The sequence below is a fragment of the Anoplolepis gracilipes genome, chromosome 9 (assembly GCF_047496725.1).
Source record: "Anoplolepis gracilipes chromosome 9, ASM4749672v1, whole genome shotgun sequence".
Classification (NCBI taxonomy): domain Eukaryota; kingdom Metazoa; phylum Arthropoda; class Insecta; order Hymenoptera; family Formicidae; genus Anoplolepis; species Anoplolepis gracilipes.
Genome location: NC_132978.1, coordinates 4,328,296 through 4,347,604, shown reverse-complemented (window position 1 = coordinate 4,347,604; position 19,309 = coordinate 4,328,296). Strand labels below are relative to the sequence as shown.

The following is a 19,309-nucleotide window of genomic DNA, read 5'->3' as shown; positions in this document are numbered from 1 at the left end:
ATGAAGGCCTTTTGATGCATGTAACATGATATAATATAACTTTGTCTAATATAATATTCTCAATATTCTCTCGAATGAAAGTAATGTATCATACTGAATATTTCACGTAAAATAGGATCTACATTAATATATCAGATTATTTATAAAGACACGATACGAGGCGATAAATCAGATCTAATTGTAAAAAATGACGAATATATTTCTTTTAAGAATACTAAAATATGAAAAATTAATTTGGGAGAAAACTCGATCTAATCATTCCCACACTCATTAGCATTTGTTTTTTACTTGCGACTTTTTCATTTTACCGTAATGTATGTAATTATTTTTATAATTAATTATACAGGAATTAACTATACAGAATCTCTTTTGTATAAAAAAATATGATTTTTTAAAAAATTTATATGATATAATTTTCTCAAAAAACTAATTTTAGGATCTTAAAAATAATTCTCTGTAAAATGGAAAGAATTATCTTTAAAAAAACTTTAAACTCAATAATTTTATTTAGATCCTATAAATTACTTAATAGGAATAAATAAAATATTTTTATTTTAATATTTTCTCAGAAAATAAAATTATATGTAATTATTGATTGGATACTTAAATTGTTGGAACATGAAAAAAAAAAGAATAATTTATTACATAAATAGTTGTTGATTTTTCTTGATAGTTTGCCAAGCAACAATATTATCGCACGCTTTCCTGTTTCTGTTTTGCCAATGATTCATTCTTTACTAATGAATCAGCTGCGATAAATTCAGTTTGTATCCTGCATTTGCAATGTGCGATTTGTTAATCGCTTAAACATCGACAAGGGGGGGGGGGGGGAAGCGTAATTGTGTCAGGAGATAAAGAAAAGCAAGAGTTCCTTTTCTTTATTTCTGTTGGTGATATCTGCTTTAAAGCATTAAGCCAATGGATTCTCTCCATTGATCTCAACGCTTTAAAAGATAAAAAAAATAAAAGAAAAAAGCGAGAGAAAAAACGATGAGGCAAGAGGATCGTTTGTTCCAGGGTCTCATTAAGCAGTATTGAAAATTTTTTCGTCGTTTACGAATCTCTGCATCGTTCAATGTATTTATCTAATATTTTGCGAGCAATTTCAGTATACAGTTATTAGTGATGCATAATAAACAGAAATAAAAAGTAAAAGAAATTATATATGGTTAACTACTTCTGAAAGAGCTGTCAGAATTCGTTCGAAAATGATTGCATTTCATGTACTTTTCCCTCATTTTTCTTCTAGTCTCAAGGAATGACCCGGATTTTAACGTACTCTCTTTGAAAACAATTTGACACAATTGAATGAATGCAATTTTCGATATGGCAAGACTGTGCTCACTTCGACAACTATAATCTTTTTTTAACAGTCTGACGTTATCGTTTCGATAATACGAAATGCACGCGAAAAGAGTGCAATTAATGGTATAGCTTGTAATAGTATTTAATATTTGTAACTGTATTTTATGTTACATTAACGGTTATCGCTATTTCAGCTGCTAGCTACAATTACGGAAAATGTTCTTCGTAATAACAATAAAAAAGCAAGTTAATGAAATTTTATGAATTCTAAACAACTGCAGGATAGAAAATCGATCTATTTTCGAAACTAAAAACAGACCATTATTTAGCATGTCGTTTGTATTTGAATTACTTTTTTTGTTGAAGATTAAGATTCGATTAGAGAATTTGAGATCTGCTACATATCCAATAATGCATATTTCACCGACTGCTTTATCTGCTTTGTACTACGAATATCGGATTATATACGAATGTAGATTTGTGATGAAACAATTTCCTTGAAATGCATCGAACATAGTTACTGTCTATAGAGCGGATTGTTGAAATCGATTGTACATTGCATCGAGAGATATCTTCCCGGTAGATTTGTCGAGAATGCGAATATATACAATGAGATTGGCATAAACACTATAACCGTCAGTGGTTGTGAATGGTTGAAGGTAGTGATATTTCAAATATTTTACTGAAAAGTTATTTGTATTTCATGAAATATCATATTGACTTGTCATGTTGTCCACAAAATGCCGCGCTGATAGAATTACTTGTGATGGAAAAATGCAATTGCAGAGTTATGCATACGCTCAAAAACGTTCATTGAATATTATCCATGAGACGAGGAATTGATTGACTGCTTCACTTCTCGCAGTTATAAAAGAGCTAAGAAGTCAGGTAGGCCATAAAGGTGTCCGATAGCCAATATACTGAATAAATACTTAAGAAAAGTAAAAGAAATAAAATATAAGTAATTAAGTATATCAAAAAAAGACATGAAAAATACAGAACATGTATTATAATTCTCTTTTTCATTCTCTAATTTTTAGTTCTATCTTGAAAAAGTTAACTTTTTTTTCAAATTATGTTTCTATAAAATGACTTAAAATTATAGAATTTTTTTTATAAAAATATTTATATACTTATTATATACATTTTTTTTAAAATAAAGTATATCAGTATATAATAAGTATATAAATTTAAAAAAATACTGTAATATTACTTTGACGTTCTTTTTATGATTCTACTCAACTATAAAAAAGTTTTTCTTAAAAAAGAATTTCTTTCTTCTCATATATAAATCATGAAAGTGTTCCATTATTGTGTAGTAATAACGTCGTGAAAAGTACGTGAATTTTATGTACATGTGAATTTTATGACATTTTTATGAGCGTCAAAAATGTTTATTTTTTTCATTTTTAAATATTGTACAACCGATATTTAAATAATGTGAAAACTTTTATTTCGATGTAGAGAAAGTATCCAAACATCTGCTGTTTTCGTTGCTAATAGATATTCTTTTTATCTAATTTTTCATTATTAATGCTCCAATGAACCATTATTGTTAGCTTTTAATTCAAATTTTACATCATTCATCTTTTTCGACAAAGAAATATAAAGCTTTATTTCGCCGGAAAACACCTTAATATATTATAATTATATTCAATTATTTTTAAAAGTGTCGAAAGAACTCTAACAAAAAAGTATACAGACATATTTTTTAGTCAAATGGAAGAGTAAAATGCGTAATTATGTTGCGTACGGTTACCGATATTGGATTTTAAATTGAAAATTTTTTTGTTTGCGCAGATTTACACATGGAATCACTGCGCTAGCTAATAAATTAATTTCCGCTTTTTAACTGTACGTATATAAGTATGTGTTTCATACAATGCCGTTATGTAGTCGTAAAAATGTGTTGAAAATGTATTGAGAATTGCTTGTCAGATGTGGCAGTATGGATTGCTCATTCTTTCGCACTTTCTGCATTTTTCTTTTTCTTTTTTTCTTTTCTCGTAACGAAACCTTTTGTCATTAAGTGCTCGCATACACATTCATTCACCCATTGTCCAACGGCTAGTATAACGTATTAATAAATCCGCCGCACACACGACGTAATCTCCTCAACAAACAGCGATATAATATATGTATTCACAATATATGAAACGCCGCGTATAGCTAAAAACAGTTAATCGGCTTATCTATTTTTTTTCTGTTTTCTCGTGAAAAATGCTCGCTGTACACACGTCAGTGATAATAAACTATTCGATTGTGTCAAAATATGACTAGGTCTTTCGCGCGCTCCGCGGATTTTCTCATCTACCACAAGCGCGCGTAATATGTTCGTATTTATGTACACACACGTCAAAGTATACATACATATACATATTTATACATATATATTATAATTTATACATATACGTTATAAGTGCATTTATAAATCACACACACACACACACATATATATATATATATATATTTATACAAAAGATTTATAAATCACTTTTTAACAATTAGCGTATCATCTTGTTTATACATAATACGAGATTTCATCGAATGATCGTGTTCTTTTCTTTCATAATTTCAACTATCTCTTACGACTCAATTTTTGATTAATTTTTTAAATGTAAATTATATAACTGAGGCAATGTGTTTTTTTTAAATAACTAATTTTTTATTAAATCATTTTATTTATACATACGCTGTTTACGCAAATGTAGCATGTGGTAAAAGAGATTAACATGGCAAAAGAGATTTCCTATATACAAAACACATATTAATATATACAAAACACATGTTATTATTATAGGATATATTTGTTGTAACTTTTGTGTGACTCGAACTTTGAGTGTGTTCTCTAATTAAATGATTTAAAGGTTTTTTGCTAAGAAACTAAGTGCCGTCAATTTTTAGATTAAATTTTGAGTTTACTTTTGCTCATTAAATTTTGGGATATAACGTAAATTAATTTAGAAAAAATTTAGAAATTTAGAAATAATATAAATTCTTCAGACTAAAAGCATTTGTATCAATTTGTCGGAATTTAATTTTTGTATTTGCCAATTTTTGCTCAAAATTATTGGATATTTGTTTGCTTTGATCATTGTTTAGGCTAAATTTGGCAGTGAGTACTAATTTGAATTTGGTCCGAGTCATGTGATACAGTCCTCGATGTTTTATTGCATTATATCTTTCATCGCGTATGAAGTTATTATTATTATTATTTATTATTATTATTATTGATGTCTTTCATATTTTTGATCGAGATCGAGGACTCGTGGAAGAAAAATTATTTACGCGTGACTAGTATGGTTGCAAAATTACAGTCCGAAATTATTGTCATTGGAAATTGCATTCCAATAGACGTTGGCGTTTAACGTATCACGTTATTGTGCGACTGTGTCAGCGATCTCGCAATCAACTTGACACTCGCGGTCATAGAAACCGCAAAATTCATGATGATCGTAAAGTAATTATATATTACTGTCAACCAGTTAAGAGGCAATCGCGGATATTTTCTTAGCTATTTCATGATGGATGATTTTTTGGCGGTTTCCGCGAGAAATTTCTAGCCTACAAATTGCAATATAACTTTGAAATACAATTCTGTACGCGAAAACCAGCCTTCAACTTTATCGGCTTTCTACATGGGCTTCGATATGTGTAATTTGAAATTCGGCTCTTGAAACTTGCTCGCGTCCTGCCGACACGCATGCCACGGCATCGCGGTCGGTTCCGGTCAGTCTGGTTGGACATACTTTGGACAAGTGTTCAGCTCTTTTCACTCGATATTCTACCGTTGCCTCGCGAAATTTCGAAACACGAGCAATTCCTGGTCAACTGGCATTGCGCGTGGCATTTCATTTTCCATTCAGTCCCTATTATTCCTATTATCACGATTGATCTATGACACTCATGCACTGGCACTTTTCGATTTGATCCCGGTTCGATTTGTGTTGGTCAGATGTATATTTCCATCAGCTATATATACCGAGGGTCCCTCGTTGGAATAGTGAATTCCGCTGTTTTTATAGATCGGCTTTTGATCTCAGTTTCGGGAACCACTCGTTCGCTGAGATGTCGATGTTTATTAACGAACACAGGACAGCTACGTAACTTCCATTATCCTGATTAGGTCATACTTTTTTTTTTGTATTGACACTGCCGGCGCAAAACTTCGAATATCGAGAGTCATAGCATACACATTTGTTTACTGTAAACAATAACGATTACACGGTACCACGCTTTCGAAAACGTATTTTATTTAAAACAAAAATAAATAAAAACAAAAAATACTTTAGTTCTCTCGTTCGATTAATCGATCGTTCAGCCTCAGTTTTTCGTCATTACGCTTTCAATCAATGATGATCCGACATCGTCGTCGGCGCGGGATGGCCCTCGTTGCGGTTTACCGACCCGCCCCGGCGACTATATATGCTATAAGCATGTCTCCTTCTGATCGATTACGTTGATGACCACCGAAGCCTGCGTAGACAGCTCCTTTTGAGCAGGCACACCTGTCGGTATCTCCTCGAGTATTGGTCAAAGAGTTGTGGTCCTCGAGACTGTTGCCGAGGGTGGTGGCGGTGGCGGGGGTGGCGGAGAAATCACTACATCCGGTTCACCCGCTAGGTCGCAATCGAATCTCCAGAGAATATTCTCAGGGTGGTCACCTCCTAATGTGTAGTATAATAATTAATAACTTATTTTTATTGAAATGATCTTGATATAAGTATCATATAAACATATCTTTCGTTTTTCATCAATATATTTATATAATCGATTTTTGAAACTTGAATGTACAAGCGTGCTTTTCAATTAAAATTTAATTGAATATACTGTGGACACGAAATATTTTTTAAATATTCGTCAGTTTAAAAATATGAATGATTATTATATTTATACAAATATAAATGTACGTACATACAACTCGTGAAGTAGTAATTTAAATAAATATAAGAAAGAAATTTTTTTTGAGGAAGATATTAAAAGAAAGAGAGAGGACAGATGTTTAAAAAATAATTTTCTGACATTTCAATATATATATGTACATATTAGAAAAAAAATTAAATTTAGGATATTTTTTAAATTTTTTGTTTGAGTTTATTACAACTATCCATGATGTTTCAAGTTAATCCATGCAAATTTAACCATAACGATTAACATGCCACTCGACATGGCAAACATAGGATGAGATAATCGATATTCGTGGTTGATAGACAATCGTACCTTGACCCAAGATGATGCCCGAAGAGCCCCGTCTCTGCCTCGGTGGAAGTGCTTGGTGTTTGTGCGCATGGTGACTGTGTAGGTGTGAATGTGAGTGGCAGTGTGTGTGACGCGTGTGCGTAGGAGTGGCTTTGCACGGTGGCGGTTGCTGTTGTTGCGATTGCTGCTGAAGTTGCTGTTGCTGTTGCTGTTGTTGTTGTTGTTGTTGACGACGAAGATGAGGATGAGGCCTGTGCTAGGTGTTTCCTCCATGGGACACCTGATCGAAGCTCAATGATTTCTTCATCTCCGTCATCGACAACGCACCACCCTCCTGCTGAGAAACAAGTAAGCGCAAGTGTTAGCTGTATCAAGACCTACTAACAAAGAATCGACTTTTACAACGACGCAAGTACCTAGACATAGAGAAGTTGTGAAAAGTTCCGTCAAGTTGTTAAAAGTTATTAAAAAGGTATACAGGGGTAAGAGAGAAAAAGATTCATCATTAGGCCGTTCACGATAGCGTTGATAACTACGTCTCTAGAGTTGTTTGTTTGAAAGGAGTAGCACGTGCTCCGCGAAACAATTTTTTGCCAGGAATTTTGAAATACAGTGGTGCTGATATAGTTTTCGGATCACGTTTTTAGAATGAAACGAAGCGTGTGCGATACACGCAGATATATTGCCGGTTAAAAGATAGCTATATAAAGGCGAAGTGGTTCATAAAAGCGAATAATCTCTTGCGTGAATATAGTCTAGACATCGATTTTATGTTTGTAATCACGAAATAAAAGATAATAACAGATTAGTATGTACTGACGTGACTAATCATTTAATAATGTCTAACATTAATGACAACAAGATCATTAAATACGAGAATCTTAATTTAAGAACTATGCTATAACTTTTGAAAGTATCTTAATTTAAGAACTTTTTACGCAATTTTGTAAAAAAAAAATTAAGAAATGTAAATAGATATTATTAATATTTTAATAATAGAGTTTAACGTGAATAATCATAATAAAAATAAAAACGAAATAAAGTATTAATAACTATACTTATTCTCTTACACAATTAAATAATTAAAAAAAAAAAATGCTTAGTTTTAAAATTATATAAATGCAAATTATTTTAATATCAATGTATGTTTTGTTTTTCACATTTGTAGAATTCTATACCTATATAGAATTATAGATATAAGTTATGCAATTATTATCATTTTTATCTAAAAAAAGATTCGAAACTTTTCATTTTTAAATATTCATTTTTAAATAAACTTATTTTTAAATGAATGCGAAAGTTATGACTCAAAAGATACAACTGTGATAATGTGACAGATAATAACAGAGAATATTCAAAACTAACAGAGAGACAGCATAATGTGGTTTATTGGAATTCAGAATATACCATCTTCGCTTGAATACAATTGCACTTTCTCGACAATGCGAATGTCGCTATTCACTGTATGTGTCAACGACAAATAGTGTGCAGGTATGAGTTAATTACTGTCAGATAGTTGAATTACATATGTATACACTATGATACAATATATTTGATTTTGCGTGAGCGATTCGCAGTTTCTCGATTGTATACACGAAAATATGCACCACATATAAAATAAAATTTTGTTAAAAAAATTTTATTTAAAAATTTTTATTAAAAATATGATAATTTTTTATGTATGTTTTGTTGGAAGGATAGAATAAATGAATGATTAAAAAGTTTTAAATGATCTATATACATATATATGGAATCGTGACTTTTAGCTGATCAATCTACATTATTGTAGCAATATTTTGCAATAAACTCTTTAAAAGTTACATCATAGATTTCTCTCTTTAAAAGCTACATTAGAGATTCTGATTGAGAGATTGTTAGAATTAGAACAGTTAAATATAGTTTTGAATGGATCCGTCGATTGAGTTTGCTAATCCTACTTTGGCATGAATGTAATGAAACTTTAAAGTGGAGAAATTCGCGTGTGACGAGAGGAAGAGACAAGATGTCAAAGCGGAAAGAGACAAAGGGAGAGAGCAATACTTATATTATCACTCTTGTCGATGGAAATTTACTTCCAAGCGTATTAACATCTCATGAAATTTTCGCTGCTAATAAAAAGTATCACTCATCAAACGTCTAACGTTATCGTACGTAGAGTGTTTAAGTATTTAGTCGCAGGAAAATACGCGAAATATTTTAGAACTTTGTGTGATAATTCGTTTTTGCTAAATAAAGTATTATTAATAAAAGTATCATCAATAAAATAAGTAAAAATAGAGAGTAAGAAAAAAATATTTTTTATCAATTTTAAGAATGACACGAAATTATGAAATAATTTTTTTTAATAATTTGCATCGATGAGTTCTATAAACGATACATTATTGCAAAGCGAAATTACAATAAGTTTTTTCTCTCTCTTTAATTTTTCACTTGTTGATTTCATTTCTGAAAATAAAGGAAAAGAGAGTGACATCTATAAATTTGAAAAAAAAAACGCAATTTAAAAAATTGTATCGCGAGAGTTTTTTGCAAAACTTTAAGACATTTGCATTTTTACACACAAGTATTAGGACATATTTTATTTCATGTTTTTAAGTAATTATTCCATTTTTGAGGATATAATGCTTTCAAAATATAGATTGCAAGTTTTCCTATGAGATAGGATAGTCCTGATAGGTTTTTGACGGGGATAGGATTCTTTTTATCAGAATGTAATATATTCCTCCCAAGTTTTCAAGGTGAGAATCACCGACTTACATCATTCAACGAAAGGAAATAAACGTAAAAGATATGTCAGACATCAATCTCATTCATGTGTCACATTTGCATTATGAAGCTAAACCATTCCCGACTAAATTATGCTCGAAGATATAACGCGCAATAGAGCGCGCGTTATTATTGTTAGAAGTTTGCGCATGCAATTAAATGTGTATATATTGCAATTATAAGCATGTGCCATATATATAATCCCTGCGACGACACCGCAGGCAATTCGCTAAAGACTGCGAGAGATACGAACGTGCGATAATAAAAAAGACATTATATAATATTATATATTGACATTGTGTGTATGTTGCACGCGCGTAGAGGAATCTTGGAGATAAAATCAACACAACCTCTACCCAAAAACGTAATCGTTGTAACACTTTACAGAAAGACGTAGAACAATACTCTCCGTAGGAGAAAAAAATTAATTGGCGTTTGTATAATCGTACTCCCTTGTCGAGATGTGTATTTTACGCTTGTATTCCTCGATTATCCATGATTTTCCTGATTTCGAGCTCTCTATAATATAAAAACAAAAAATGTTGGGCTCCTTAGAAGCTATACTCTCAGCACGGTAACGTAAATCACTGCGCGATACTGGACTTTTCGACTGACTACGCATGCATGCAGTTCTTAGAAAGATATTTTCTCGCTAACACAAAAGACGAGAGAAATCCCGAGCTCGAGATTGGCTTTGCTCGGTGAAATTGAATTACCGTGGAATGAGTATCGCTCTCTGCGACCAGCAATCGGCTCTCCTTGGAAAGCTCCTATAATCCGCTGCGGCGTTTGTATTTTTCCTGATTGTTACGCCACTTTTCTTCGCGAATATATATATATATGTACGTCAATGACAATTTATTCATTCAATCCGCCAATTGCTGAATAGAATCTGTAATTCCGTGAGTTGTTATTTTCTTTTTTAAATTGAATGAAAGATAAAAAGAAGCAGAATATGTAATTTACATTTAAGAATAGCGAGAGATAATTGACTAATGCGAATGCGAAATCGAAACGTGTGAAATTTCGCCTTGTCCTCGGAGACGCCGATTGAGATGAATCGCGCGGGCCCGTCATGCGGGACAAGACTTACACCATTTAATTGCGGGAACTCGATGCTCGGTATGTAGGTGGTCTCCTCGTGTTCCGTAGCGGAGCAGAGACGCGTTCTTCTTCTGTAGGAGAGCCCGGCGGCCGCGGAATTGCGCGACTTCGCGGCGGGCCTCTGGCGGGAGCCGCAGCGGACGGCGAATCGCAATTCCGAGGCCATTTCGGCGCAGAGGGACTGTCGTGAGCGATTAAACGTGGTCGAGATGGGCAGGAGTTGTGCACGTGTGTGTTTACCGTCCAAGGTGATCGCCGACGATGTAGGCAGACGCCGATACGACAGGTACAACATACACCAAGAGACACAATACACACGAGACGATCATACGAGACCGAACGCATGCAAGAGGCTGATTTCTCCGTCGAGCGAGGCCGTTCATTGCTCGTTGTTCCTTTGATCACGAGCCGTGCGCGTATACGACTTACCGCATTAACATCTAATTGCATCTAATCGAATTTAACTTGTATACGTAGTATACTCGATATATTTGTTAGAGCGCAACCATCGCTAGAATAAGGAAAGGATGTCAGAATATCAAAGGATTTGACCTGAAAACGCGTGAAAATGAAGAGACAATGCAACCGTGAAACAAATTTCTTTCTTTCATGATAATTTACTATCATAAGTCTTGTTTTTCTGAAAAAAATCGGAATCGAGTTACTATTTTATTTATACATTTATTTACATTGCTCACTTGTACATTAATTACATTGCGGTCTAAGATGATACGAGTATTATTATAATAAGAATGCGTAAAAAAAGATATAGTAATAATAACTCGTAAATACAAGTAGTCGTATCCAAGATTTGAAGGAATTATCTTATTAGAATTTTCATTCGAGACTCAAACAACCTCGCCCAATCAAGAGAAAGTACAACTCATACAACACGTTCACGCGAAGCATAAAATTCTGTACCGTCCTGTCGGCTTTTTTTTTTAACTTACCCTGTCCGACTGGGTATTCTTCTTCGAGTTCCAGCAGAACTCGAGGATCGCCACTAAGATCGCGAGGGCCAGGCCACAGAGCAACACGACAAAGACACCGCCTGAAATGACAAAACCGGAAGCTCATTATTTTAATGTCGGTGGTCTCATTCCTTCGCCCTTCTATAATTTCACCGAGCAAGACACCGTTGGCAGTCACGAAATACGGGTGTGTTTATCCTCCATTTCGAATCCGTTCTGCAGTCGTATTTCCTCTTTTTTCACCTCTGCCCATCTTCGCTAGTTTGTCGGAGGGCAAAGAGAAGAAGGAGAAAAAGGAAAAAAAAGAAATGAAAAAGTTCTTGGCCGCGGAAAATCGTGCGCGCAATATCTAAGCGAAGTGTGCGCTCCCAGATCGATCGCCTTTCGTCGTTTCATGGGTGAACTACGCAAAGGAGTATTTGCTAGCGTGCGCGTGGAAACATATATATACTGATAAACGGTCAAGTATTTGTATTTATTGCGATGTGAGAGTCACATGCAAAAACGATAAACCTCCAGAAAGGTATTTACGTGCTTGGCGCGTGAATTCACGCCCGGTGAAAGAGGGAAGTATGCAGAAGTTCAAGAATGCATTTGTAATTAACTGTTTCGCAAAATTATTCGTAAGATTGAAACTATTTGCTTACAATTAGTAAATTTACGCAATGTATATTACTGTTTTTCTATTCTCTTATTTTTTTCAAGCATTACAATTCGATATTTCGAAATCGCTATAATCGAATTAAAGGCTATGATAAAATTTGCAGAGAATTAAAAAACGTGTTGTCAAATATAATATTAATTTCGTATTTTATTTCAATATTAATAAAAATGAGCATATAGGCATATACACAAAATATGATATAGTTATGTAGTATGTAAAATTTGAACAAACTGCTCGCAGTGAAATTGAATTAAACAGTACAATATCGACAGAAGTTGCCAATATTCCTCTTCATATGATAAGAGATAAGTTTTCACTTTGCTAGTCGAAAATATATTGTGCCAAGTTCACTTCGAGTCAACAAGTTTGCCTTTGAAAAACTTTTCAATTTCTCTTGTGTATACATTTTCCATTTCCATGAGTGCATTAATCGTTTTTCCCAACTAGTGTAGTCTAAGTTTATAATTTTTTGTCAAGAAAATCCTTCTATATGTATTTATAAACTTTTAAATATTATATTACTTTCGATCAATTAATCTTAATTTATTTTTCTCCAATTTATACGAAATAAATATTAAACATGAGAAAATGAAAGTAAGACAAAACTTTGTGAAATACATTCACTTATGTCGGTAAATACTCTTTATATCCTCGCGGGAAACTTTTGACTATATATTTCAAGTCAAAAGAAAGAATGAGGTACAAAGTATATAGGATGGAGGAATTTTTGAGCAGGCTAAAAAGTGCCCACTTATCGTTGACGGCAAGACAACTGAGCCGGGATTCCCGGGGGATGCAAGATTTGCATAACTACACCTTCATGATTTATGACGACAGTCCAGACTTACTGTCGCCGGAAGGACGAAAGTTTCTCGCATGGGCGCCGTGACATCGCCATGGTTTCGCGCCTGTTTCGCGCGAAACGACATCAAGAGAGCCGCGAAAGGACTCGCACGACATTGTACGCCTACAGGCCAATTCAAGTTTCGTGGTGGGAAGTTCTGTTCGTCAAGAGATATACGTCCAAGTTTCCTTCTAGTAGAACGACGGATTTTCGCGAAACACTTGGCAATTATCCGTTAACTCATCGTTCTCGAAGAAACTCTGGTTAATCCGGAAATTCGCAGAGTTGACGATGCTCAAAGATAAATGAGCAAATGGAATGCAAGGTTGCGTGAGGTAGACACTAATTGAATTCAAGCCAATCTTCGATATTGTTATTATTATGCTACATACAATGTGTTTATCGATCTCACTTTATTAACGAGCGCGACATAAGTATAAATATATCGTATATATTTTATTTTATATCATTTAGAATCGGTTGATTTTTTAAGTATATTTTACTCGTGTGTTTGTTTTTTTCTTTAATTCGTCTTACTCTTAAACCAATATAAAAAGGATCTACAGTTTAAACGATCTTGTGTTTCTTTTTCACTCTTATCAGTTCTAACTTTAGGAAAACGAAATATAAAGTAAAGTCCAAGTAACTAACGTTAAATAAAATTTAGTTAGTGGTAGTCTATACGTATAACACATACTTAATTTCTGTTTTTTTTCTTTCTTTATTTGTATTTGTTATTATCAATAAAATTAACAATAAACAATGATATTTATTATTATTTTTATTAGAAAAATTATCTTTTATAAAAAAAGTAATATGAAATTTTTGCGAAATATCTTTTGTGTAAATAAATTCAATTTAAAACAATCAGCTCAAGGTACAAGACAGCTTGTGTTCTAAAAGAGATTTTCTCTGATGTCATTAATGCTTCAGAAAGGAGAAGAAGCCAATTTATATTTCATATTTCTGTCTCAATCACTTTCTAAGATTATAAAGAAGAAAGAGCTTTCTTTTCTAGACGGTAGACTACTTACTTTTATAAAATAGCACGAAATAAAGGTCAGCCAGCAACGATCGTTCATTTTCTATGGCAAATAATCGAGACATTGAAAAGAACTGGGATTAGCAATTCAACTGTAATTTCGCGAGATTTTCACGCCGCGACGCAACGCCGGGACAATTCGTTCTTCTTTCTGTCTCGTCGAGTACATTTACACCATCGGCAAAATGGGTACTTATCCAAGTTACAGACTACGACAGAGAGAAAGAGAAAGAGTGACGAAAAGGAAGCAAAGTAGATAGATAGCTCGAGAGTTTCCGCGAATGAAAGAAAAAAAGGAAAACTAAAACCAAAGAGAGAGAGAGCGAAGAGAGAAAAAAGGAACTTGTTGTGACTTCCATAAAAATCCGGAAACGGTTTCCAAAGAGTTTTAAGAAAAATTCGTCCACGAACTTTGCGCGAGATTTCGCCTTACTTGAAAGCCTCCTTTTTCCTTTGTTTCAGACTTTGTCTTCATCACGTTTGACCGGATCTCATTGTTCTTTACTGTATAGTAACAAATTATCCGTTCCAGCACTTGTTAAAAGAAACTTTAATGTTCTTATGATAATATTTTCGTAGAAATATTATCGATATTTATTTTAATATCTGTATTATAAATATAACTTTAATCGTAAGATTTGAAAGGTGGATAAGACAAAAATGTTAAATCCAAAAATATTGCTCGAAATGTAAATAATTAAATATTTTCATAATATACTCTAAATGTAAAAAAAATGTAAAAAATTTTACCACATCGTGATTTATATATTTGTAAATTATATTTTATATTACCTTCTTCTCTATAAATAATTCTCAGTTTAGGAACATTTTTAGTTTTTTATACAATTAATTTTTTTTTCTCACGATTTATATTGCAATATAATAATACCTGTTCATGACTTTTAAGCATGCTGTGTGCGTGTGACTGGCAAAATAAATGGAATACCTCATAACGAAATGACTGAAACTTAAAACAGGCGTACCGTATACGTGAAAGTTATGACCACTGAATACGACTCTTTCGCTTGCGCATAAATGAACATGTTGCCAAGAGGGTGTGCCTCAACATATTTTATAGTTGAGATTTACAACATGCAAATATAACTTATACGATACATTATTATCAAACTTTTTATATTTTTAATATTTTTTATGACATTTATAAGATATGTCAGTGAAGAGACACAAGATTTAAAAAAAAAACTCGATAATCTAATTAATGAAGTAATATGTATGAATATCGTGAAAAGGCTGTTCAAAGTAATCATTTTCGGAATTTAATGGAAAAATTAATCAAACTGCAAATCTTTGATCTTGATAGACTCTGATATATAAATATTAGAAATTGGTACCTTGCTATGTAATAAGTGACTTTGAAAGTTTCGTCATTTCGTTCAAACTTTAACTGCAGTATGACATAAAGATTTCCATAATTTTATGAAATAATTTAGCTGTTATATTTTTTTCTAACGTATATTTGCCCTGTAGTAAAAAACCGTTCAATTTCAGTTTACATAGGATTCGTTAATAACTCACCGATATTTTCGACTCCGAGAGCGTTAGCCTTGCTCTCTTTATTCTTGTCGTCTCTGTTACACACATCGCCGGTGTTCTTCCACCATTTATCGTAGAGGATCTGTATTACACCTTTTTCCTGCAGCTCCAGAATAGCTAGAGATATTTTATCTCTCCAGGGTGAGCCTGCATATAAAAAGCCTTCGTTAGGCTGGTCAAGGGTTTCGCAATTTCTACCTCAGCGACATAATTTTGCACGTAACTTTTGTTAGATTGCAAGTTAAATATGATCAAATAAAATAAATATATATAATAAAAAATATATGTGATCTAATAATACCTGTATGTATTATAATCAAATATATTTTAAATATCCGATATTTCATGGAAATTGTTTGAATTCTCTCTACTTCGTAAAAAGAATTATAATATAGTTATTTAACTGTACAAGCTACTTTATACAATGGTAAAATTTTCTTGAATGTATTCTGTGTTGGTTAATGAAGTTGATTTTTCTTGTGCAGAGATTTAATTAGCCACCAGCTGTTTTATAGAAACTTCTTAACTTTCAGTATTAAATACGTTAGCAACTATGTCTTAAATTAAACATTTGTTCAAGAAATATTGTTATCCTTGTTCATATTTACCTTTCGGAGTAGCAATTCCGTATCCTTTGCTATCCAATAAGCCTCCAATTTGCGTCAGATTGCAATCGCGATGTACTGCATAATCGAGCATAGTTGATTCCATTAAAAATGCGTAGTCGCCTTCCAGGACCCTCTTTATACCTTCTTCATAAGTTTGAACAAACACACTTGGAGTCTTCGATTCCATAAACCTCCACATTTTCTGATAGATCCCAATTTTTGAGTCCTGTTAAATTATACAATTCCAATTATCTAATTCTATACTTTTATATCCAATTTAATATCAAATTTTTTAGTCTGCATTTTAAGATTTGATTAAAAATTTTTAATTGAAAATTTATTTTTAAAATGCATTGAAAGAAATGATAAAATTGATAATGTATTAAAGAACACCTCGTTGACTTTTTAGTATCGGATCAATAAAACAGATTCTTTTATTGAACAACAGCGGTCGTCCTTTGATGTTATCTATTATAAAGTTAACTTTAGAAATTTTTTGCTTATTATCGCGTCTTATTATCGCTAATTTACTCGTATCTCGACAAGAAGAATATTTTACAAGAAGAAGCGAGACTTATAAAAGTGGTGTTTTTGTTCAGTAACGTTTATGTTTAACGAATATAACATGTAGTTTTTCCATAAAACATACAGAAAGAATGTTAATATTACGATAATATATATTATTAAAAAGTATATCACAAATTATAAAACAGATTAAATTTTTAGATACCTATATATTTCTTTTCATCTCGAAGTACGAATAATATATCAGTTAATACATTTTATATTTTTATGTGTACATAATTTTATCATAACTTCGAATTTTTGCGGTAAATTGCATTGTCCATTAACGTAATGTTTCTATATTAAAATCCATTTTATTTATGTATAAATTATATCGCTCGATGCATGGTATAATAAAACGAAAATTTTAATGCGAAAATCATCATGCGTTTGATGAAAAATGCAATAGAAAATATTTTTAATAAAATCCAATTATAATATCTATATGCATTATATATTGATTAAAAAACATATCATTTCGAGAGACGTAAAATTTTAATTTTTTTCTTCATGATTTTGTACTTACTCTGAAAAATGTTTTTGTACTTCCACCCTCCAAAGTACCATAATGTATCTCGGTTTGTTCCGCAAGATCGGCGGCGTTCTCGATTGGCGTTATCATTCTTTCAACTGTCAGAAAGGCCGCCAGATTCGCAGTGTAAGAGGAGATGATAATCAGCGTGAAGAACCACCATATGCCGCCTACTATTCTCGTACTAGTTGCCTGATAACGAGGATTAATTTTCTATCTTCATCTCTTGAATAAACTCAACGAAACAATATAGCGTTTCTCACTCAGCATTTATACGGATATTTTAATTCGACAATTAAATCATCTGGGAATTGATTAACAAGTCAAATTTTCTCTCGCGAATATTATTAATTTAATCGTATCTATATTATTCATTCATATAGATTTCATTAACAGCAATGTTAATTTATTAATTTGAAAAGTTATTTTATAGATTGCAAATCCGACATTTATTCGCGAATGTATATATAACTGATTAACAGTAATAATTTTGTAATGTAATTTGTTATAATTATGAGAACACAATCAATAAATTTTGTAGCAGTTGTATGCGTTTTCGAACATTCTGACAGAGCTTTAACATTTGTCAGACCACGGAGATTATTTAATCCGTGTATCAATCAAATCAACAATGTCGAAGTCAAATGATTGTAAACGTGCGAGAGAAACATCCATCGTAAAGTTTTAGTGGATCTTTCACGTGTGTGAGTGTTTTGCAATGCAACTTTACTACGAATACCTCTGTCACGCGAAGAACCGCGTAAGGAGATTCAAAGATCGATCGAAAACGCATCAGGATGAGTGACGAGGTCGATTTAAGGAGCTAGGTCGATCCCGACATAGGAAATACCGCGCAGCAGTGCGAAGGAATGCAATACGGGGATCTCGCTTAAAATTCGCCGCCGGGATATTTCAACGCATTAACGGCGAGACCGACGATCACGGAAGCGATCGTCGAATATGGAACGTTCGAGAATGGCTCTCTCATTCCCGCGTTAGACGGCGGTCTCCCATTCGGAGGCAGATGTGCAAATGATTTTAATTCTCTACCGCGCGGTAATATCCCGTAAAAGAGTAATAATCAATGTATTTAATTTTCATACGCCGAGAATATATAATATCCGTGTTTTGCGCTCGTGGAACGACTCTTTCGGGAATAACCCGTTCGTTTATTATTACCCCGATATTGACGGAAGAAATTTTCGGCGCGCGTATACAAAGAAATTTAAAACAAAGGGTACGCTATTATATTTGCAATATTACATTTCCTCTTATAATGGCTCAACAGCGACTCTTGATTATGCCGGTGCGCCTGGTTTGACGTGAAATATCATTTGCTGACACTCGAGACAGTGTTGCGACGACAACCCCGCATGTACACACGTGCCACCAGAATCAATTAGCATCACATGGTGTGCAGATACCATAAATATTTATGTTTACATATGAGATTTTTTTCTCTCCAGCTACTTCTAGAATATTTCTATCGAACAAATACTGCAATGTTTTATATTTGTACACGTTTATACATATAGTATAGGGAACACACTTTGATATTTTTCGACATATTTACTGATAAACATATAACATATAATATATAATCATATATAATTGGGGATCGATTTGGCATGAAATCGGTGCAATAGAGTCGTCAATTATATACGTTTAGCATAATTTTTTATGCATATTTCTCTCTTGTATAAATATTAACAATAGTTGTTTGTATATTTTTTATTTAAAACATCATAAGATATTCATGCATAACTATTAGCGTAAAAACAAAAATCAAAAGCATCGTGTGCCAGAAGAACGCACACATATTTCGATTTATAAATTTAGATTTTTAGATGAATTGACTTCATATTGTGATGCCTTAAAGACGTCATAAACTCGAACGCTCCAAGTCGAAGTTATTATTCACATCAAAGTTAATATTATTTAGCCGTATTATTTATATTGTTTTCATATTTATCATATTTGTATACAATTAATTATACTTTATGTAAAAATATTTTTTAAATCTAGTTTAAATATACTTTAAATAAAAAAATTATTTCATATTAAAGAAATGATAATTGCATGTAAACACATAATTTAGAAAATTAATTGGTCAATTTGATTAACTATTGCTATTAAGTTATATTATTTATCTAAAT

General features: G+C 32.5%; 1 protein-coding gene across 2 annotated transcripts in view; it reads right to left on the bottom strand.

Moving 5' to 3' along the window:
• Positions 1–5,834: 5,834 nt before the first annotated feature.
• Positions 5,835–19,309, bottom strand: part of LOC140669168 (glutamate receptor ionotropic, kainate 2) — a 146,415-nt gene continuing 132,940 nt past the window's right edge. The window contains exons 14-21 of one of the 2 annotated variants that reach the window (XM_072898729.1): positions 17,148–17,345; positions 16,058–16,283; positions 15,432–15,596; positions 13,888–13,938; positions 11,325–11,425; positions 10,366–10,555; positions 6,526–6,841; positions 5,835–5,972 (exon numbers count right to left, since the gene is read on the bottom strand). In XM_072898729.1, the coding sequence (XP_072754830.1) occupies positions 5,966–5,972; positions 6,526–6,841; positions 10,366–10,555; positions 11,325–11,425; positions 13,888–13,938; positions 15,432–15,596; positions 16,058–16,283; positions 17,148–17,345 (1,254 nt within the window). In that variant the 3' untranslated portion in view covers positions 5,835–5,965. The remainder of the gene's footprint in view (positions 5,973–6,525; positions 6,842–10,365; positions 10,556–11,324; positions 11,426–13,887; positions 13,939–15,431; positions 15,597–16,057; positions 16,284–17,147; positions 17,346–19,309) is intronic. The other variant, XM_072898730.1, reaches the window with a different exon arrangement.